The sequence below is a fragment of the Dryobates pubescens genome, chromosome 6, assembly GCF_014839835.1.
Source record: "Dryobates pubescens isolate bDryPub1 chromosome 6, bDryPub1.pri, whole genome shotgun sequence".
Classification (NCBI taxonomy): Eukaryota; Metazoa; Chordata; class Aves; order Piciformes; family Picidae; genus Dryobates; species Dryobates pubescens.
Window position 1 is genome coordinate 13,823,960 of NC_071617.1, and position 5,902 is coordinate 13,829,861.

The 5,902-nt window shown below is 50.2% G+C and overlaps 1 protein-coding gene across 1 annotated transcript; it reads left to right on the plus strand.

The window, feature by feature from the left end:
- Positions 1 to 4,538, plus strand: SLC35D3 (solute carrier family 35 member D3). Its single transcript, XM_054162455.1, has 2 exons — positions 1 to 436; positions 1,565 to 4,538. The coding sequence occupies exons 1-2, from the start codon at positions 1 to 3 to the stop codon at positions 2,392 to 2,394; spliced, it is 1,266 nt and encodes a 421-aa protein (XP_054018430.1). The 3' UTR covers positions 2,395 to 4,538.
- The last annotated feature ends 1,364 nt before the right edge of the window (positions 4,539 to 5,902 follow it).

The window sequence follows — 5,902 nt, forward strand, 5'->3', positions numbered from 1 at the left end:
ATGGGCCGCTGGCGTGGCCGGGCGCGGGGCGTCGCGGTGGCGGTGGCGCACGGGCTGTGCTCCGGCTCGCTGAACATCTTGCTGAAGTTCCTGCTGGCCCGCTACCACTTCGCCTTCCTGACACTGCTGCAGTGCCTGAGCAGCGCGGCGGCGGCGCTGGGGCTGGAGGCGCTGCGGCGGCGGGGCCTGGCAGCGCTGCCGCCCTTCGGGCCCCGCCTGGCGCGCCCCTTCGCTGCCGTGGCTGCCCTGGCCACGCTGCAGTCCACCCTCACCCTCTGGTCGCTGCGCGGCCTCAGCCTCCCCATGTACGTCGTCTTCAAGCGCTGCCTGCCCCTCGTCACCCTCCTCACAGGCGCCCTGGTGCTCCGCGACGGCATGCCCTCGCCCGGCGTCCTCATCGCCGTCCTCATCACCACCTGCGGCGCCGCGCTGGCCGGTGAGTGCGACCGCACCGGAGCGACGGGACGCGGCAGGCTGCTGTGGGGCGCCCCGACGGCTGCGCCGCCTCTGCACCGGCAGCCCCCGCCGCTCCGGCTGCGCCTCGGAGCGGGCACCGGCAGCCCGGGTGCGAGTACATGGGAAGGGCGTGCGAGCCCAGGGGTGGGGGGAGCAGCTGCAGCCCCGCTGTGGCAGGTGCAGCCCTTACCGGGGGGGATGCAGGCGCATGGACGGGATGCAACTGTACGGGGGAAATAGTGCAGCGCTGTGACAGGTACAATCTTTCAGGACTGAGTGCAACATTACGAAGATAGCTGCATCCATGTGTGGGTCAGTGCAGTCCTGTAGGGTCCGTGCTTAAACTGTGGGAGTAGGTGCAACATTATGGATAGCGGTGCAACATTCTGCAACCTGACTAGGGGAGGGCAACCCCACAGAGGGAAGTATGGTCTTATCAGACGTGGGTGCAACCTTACAGAGGCAGATGCTATCGTCTGGGGCAATTTCAACCTAATCTGCAGCCCTACTAGAGTAAGTGCAGTCTTAAAGAGGTATCTTTGAGTTCAGCTGCAGACCTGTGGGGCCAGACACCCTACCTGTGTAGGTAGGGAAGGAGGCAAAGCTGGCTCTATGTGGCCTGGCAGCACAACTCGTTTGGGTGCTGCCCCAGGGAACGGAGCACAGGTGGTGAGTAGCTTAATCTGCAGAGAAGCCTGTCGGGAAGCTCAGCAAGGAGTCTCTTACTGCGGGGACTCCATGCATCTCGGCCTTGCCGTGGTGGGCAGGAGGGCTGGAGGCTCGAGGCATCTCGGCCAGCTAGAGCTGATGTGTGCCTGTGCTGGCGAGAGGGTGCCCAGGCTTGCTCTGCATGTGTGCTCTTTCAGCTGCAAATCACCCATCATGTCTTCACAAAAGGGAGAACGGTGAATGACATACAGTAGTTTTGCAATGTGCAAAAAAACCCTCCAAAAGATAGATCTGTTTGGACAAGCATGACAAATCCTAGGAGTTATGGGAAGTGTGCAGATGCCAATTTCCCAAATATCCTCCCAGTCCAAAAGAGTGTTCTCTTTCTGTCTCACATGACAAAAAATGTGCCTGTTTCTTTCTGTGACTCTCCCAACAGGAGCTGGTGACCTGACTGGGGATGCTATGGGCTATGTGACGGGTGTGCTGGCTGTGCTGATACATGCTGCCTACCTGGTGCTCATTCAGAAGACCAGTGTAGACAGTGAATATGGACCCCTGACAGCTCAGTATGCCATTGCTGTTTCAGCCACTCCTTTTCTCATCATCTGCTCCTTTGCCAGCATGGATTCCATCAATGTCTGGTCCTTCCCAGGGTGGAAGGACCCTGCCATGGTATGCATCTTTATCGCTTGCATCCTGATTAGCTGTGCCATGAACTTTACCACCCTTCACTGCACTTACATTAACTCAGCTGTGACCACCAGCTTTGTAGGGGTGGTGAAGAGCATAGCAACTATCACAGTGGGCATGGTGGCATTTAATGATGTGGAGCCCACAAGGTTATTTATAGCTGGTGTTGTGGTCAACACCTTGGGGTCTGTCATTTACTGCGTGGCCAAGTACATTGAGACCAGACGGCAGAGCAATTATGAGGACCTGGAGGAAGAAGCTAGAGAAGAGGAAGGGAAAAGGCAGGCTGGGGATCAAGCACTGTTTGCAGTGGAGGCTATTTCCCAGGAGAAGGGAGCTGAGGAAGCAGCAGTGGAAGGACCAGCCACGGGGAGCAGCCAGATCAGAGAGGAAGAAAAAGACAGCACTGAGAAACCTGTCAAGGGACTGGCGGTCCAGGGAGAAGCCACCAGCACACAAGACGTGAACAGGAGCTCCCTGAAGGATGCCTATCTTGGAGTGTGGAGGTTGGTGAGGGGTGCTAATTATATAAAGAAGGATTATTTGATAGAAAATGAAGAGCTACCAAACCCTTAAAAAGCAGGTCTGAAAACCTATTGCTTGAGGACAGACGCCTGGTTCTTGGTACAGGGGGAAAGGCAGAGCATACATTTCCACATTGATGCTGATCATGTAGAATGACTTTACCTCATTGTCAAAAAGCAAAAGGTCAGAGTTTACTCATGCTTTGAGCTTGCTTTCAGCTGCTTTCGGTACATCAATTTAGACCCACCACAGCTAAAAATGCCAAGTCCTCTGCTGTGGACACAGAGAGCTAGGTAATGGGAAGTCATGGTGTGCTTGCCCAGCAGCCTGAGCGACAAGGGACACGGGTACCATTGAGTTAGTCGGCAGTTCCAGTGACACAGCAGTGGCCTGTAGCTTAGCTTGTGTCTGGAGCCTTGTGATTTTAACACTATTTGGAGGCTCTGTCGATGTGCTTCCTTATCTGCATCTGTCCAATTATAGGTACTCAATGTAGATAAAATTCCTACAATGTATAAGGTCCTATTAACTGTACTTTTATATGCTCCTCTGTGTCAGTGCAAATGCAACAGAACTAGAGGTTGTGCAACTTACACTGGTGAAAAATCACCCATTTAACTGCAGAATTGAGACTCTCCTTGATTCCGAGGCCAGGCTGGGCCTTCGACCTGGTTTACATTGGGTGGTTTGTGTCTTCAATATAAATGTTTTGTATTGCAGTGGTGTGTGAGAGAGCTGAACCACATCTGAACTTCTGAGAAGCCTTGGTTAGCAAAAGACAGATGTTTTTCTATGAGCTTTAACTACATGTAGCATTTGGAATATTAGCTTGACCCAAATAAAAGAGTTTGGAAATGTTTTATATAGTGATTTGATTTAGGAGGGCTATAAAAAAATTGAAGTGTGTGCCTTGTGCTATCCCAAACTTGTACCCTAAAGTCAGGTGAACCAGAGCCTGAACCTAGGTGTCCTCTCTTATCTCTCTCTTTCAGAAGTACAGGCTGATAGCAGAACTGGGGACACCATTTCTGGGGTCACCAGGGGTGCTTTTGCAGGACAGGTCTGCTACATCCTGGCCACGTGCTGGGACATGATTTTGTGTGAATTGGCCCTCGCTGTCCCTGTACTGTGGTGTCCAGTGGGAGAAGGCACAGGCAAGCAAGGAGGGAGCTGCAGAGTGCGCTGGTGGGTCCCACAATCAAGCACTGGTGGACCAGGATGCTTGGTGCCCTCAGCAGCAAGGTGTGCACAGCTCTTGTGGAAGCTGATCCCCAGTGCCTTGTGGGCTGTGAGGGACAGAGCTGAGTCTCCACCCTGGCCACTACAGCACTTCTGTGGGAAGCAAGAAGCAGGCCCATCAGTGGGCTTTCTGCTGAATATGTGAATATTTTGTATCCTGTACATTCAATGGGAAGGACTGGGGAAACAGATGTTTGAGCATTTCTTAGTCTGGAGATACCCTTTTGGTAGGGGAGGGTCCTTGGGTCAAACCTTTGCTCAGAATCAGGCAGAGAAGAGATTTGACTCAGTCTTCCTCATCCCAAAAGGGTGCCCCAGCTGAAACAAGTTGTTACCATCTCTTGAAAAAAGGAACCAAGTTGTTTACTGTTGTTGTTGTTACTGCTTTTATTATTAGTTATTAAGCCACTGAACTAAAACCCAATTATTCCCAGCCCTAATTAAGCAGTGCCTAGCCCAATGCCTTCTGAAGCCAAGCAGGCAGCATTAGCCTCACAGCACATTCAGCACTGAAATCCAAAATGAGCAATTTACCCAGCAGGGAATATTTGCAAAACTGGTCTCGAGGGGAGCTTTAGATTCTCGTCAATAATTGCAGGCAGAGGCATTGGGTGCCACAGTATGTGTTCAGAGTGAGTGCAGAAGTTGGGTGACCTGGCATCACCCATGAATTTGGAGACAGCTATAATGACATTCAGGCTAAAAGCCTGTAGCTGCTGAGCTGGGGATGGGGCATGGAGGTCTGTGCATCGCACATTTTGTGTCACTTGTGTTTGAGAGTGGAGAGACACTGGCTGGATGCCAAAACATGTTTACTTTCCATTCGAGTTCCACATGGCATCTTCTTCAACAAGATTATTTATTGTTTATAGGTGAATATAATGGAGATTTTGTTAGCTTTTCAGACGTGTCCTAGACTACAGAAGTTTGTGCCTATGACTTAACAGTTGCCGTACGATTGAGCTCATTGCAATATTGAACTGCATTACAATCAGAGACGGATGGCCGAAGAGATAGAACAGAATAGAATAGAATAAAACCAGGTTGGAAGAGACCTTCAAGATCATCATGTCCAACCTATCATCCAACACCACCTAATCTGATCTGTCCTCACTGTGCTCAGCGTCCACACGAAATCTGGACCTCGTCATGACCTGGATGCCGGTCTTAGAGCTCATAGCCTGCGCTGCGTGTGGCACGTGCTGTAGAAAGCTCTCCCCCTGGACTCTTGTGGAAGGCCTTTCTAACCTGGGAGGGTTCAGTGCTTTGCCGCTCACTGTTGTTCAAGTGTCAGTAGAAATTTGAGGAAATCTGAACAGTTTTTCACTGTTAAAAAAACAAAAAAAGCTGCTGTTATCCTGTGGTATTGTTTGCATGTATCGTCGAGATGTGGTGATGTTGTACTCCGTTTATAAATGTCAATTCCCTGAATTAAAGTGGGAATTTGGCCCTGATGCAGTCCACTTTTTCAGTAAAAACAGACTGTTGCACAATGAAATAAAAGCACTGCCTCGTGCTGAGGTATTTTAATAGCATCAGCGGAAGACTACGGAACGAGATGTGGGAATAAAATGCACTGCTTTCCAAAAGCCTTCTGGGTTTCTTATTGTTGCTACTCTAGGGTGCCCAATTTTCATTCATTTCCAGTTATTCTTGTTCTTTTGTACCGTCCAAGTTTCCTCAGCATGTGACCGTACACTATAAATACTGTCATGGACGGAGGGACTAAGGACAGATAAAGGACCACAAGAATCCCAAATGGCCCTGTCCTCTGTACAGCCTGTTCTCAGCAGCGATTTCTTTGGTCACACGTTTAAGATTATTTAGTATCTACTACTGCAACTGCTGTAACTTTAGAACACATAAAAATAAGATGATGCTCGTTATTAACAGTTACATTATAAAATCATTGCTTTATTAAAGGACTTAATAATGATTTTATTTTACGACGTTAAGTATTTGTATTACCAGCTGTGTCAACGTGGTGGCCCTAGGAGATGACCTAAGCATTAATTGCTACCTTTTTGCTTCGGATGAAAGGTATGTAATGTGCTCATGGCTGAAAGTGGGATGTGCCAGGCGTTGGAGCTGGTGATTATTACAGAATTCATCTTAGAGCTCCACACAAAGGTGCCTGCAGGACAGTTTAGAGAAAAAAACCACCAACCCTGTCTGTGTTCCAGGATCTGCTGGAGGGTAGAGAGGCTCTGCAGAGGGACCTCGACAGGCTGGGCAGATGGGCAGAGTCCAACGGCATGAGATTTAACACATCCAAGTGCCGGGTTCTGCACATTGGCCACAGCAACCCCATGCAGAGCTA

Bases quoted from the DNA above. Each gene is read 5' to 3' on its own strand.
- SLC35D3 (XM_054162455.1), top strand. From the start codon at position 1: ATGGGCCGCTGGCGTGGCCGGGCGCGGGGCGTCGCGGTGGCGGTGGCG. The intron at 437-1,564 runs GTGAGTGCGACC...CTCTCCCAACAG, and splicing joins CTGCGGCGCCGCGCTGGCCG to GAGCTGGTGACCTGACTGGG.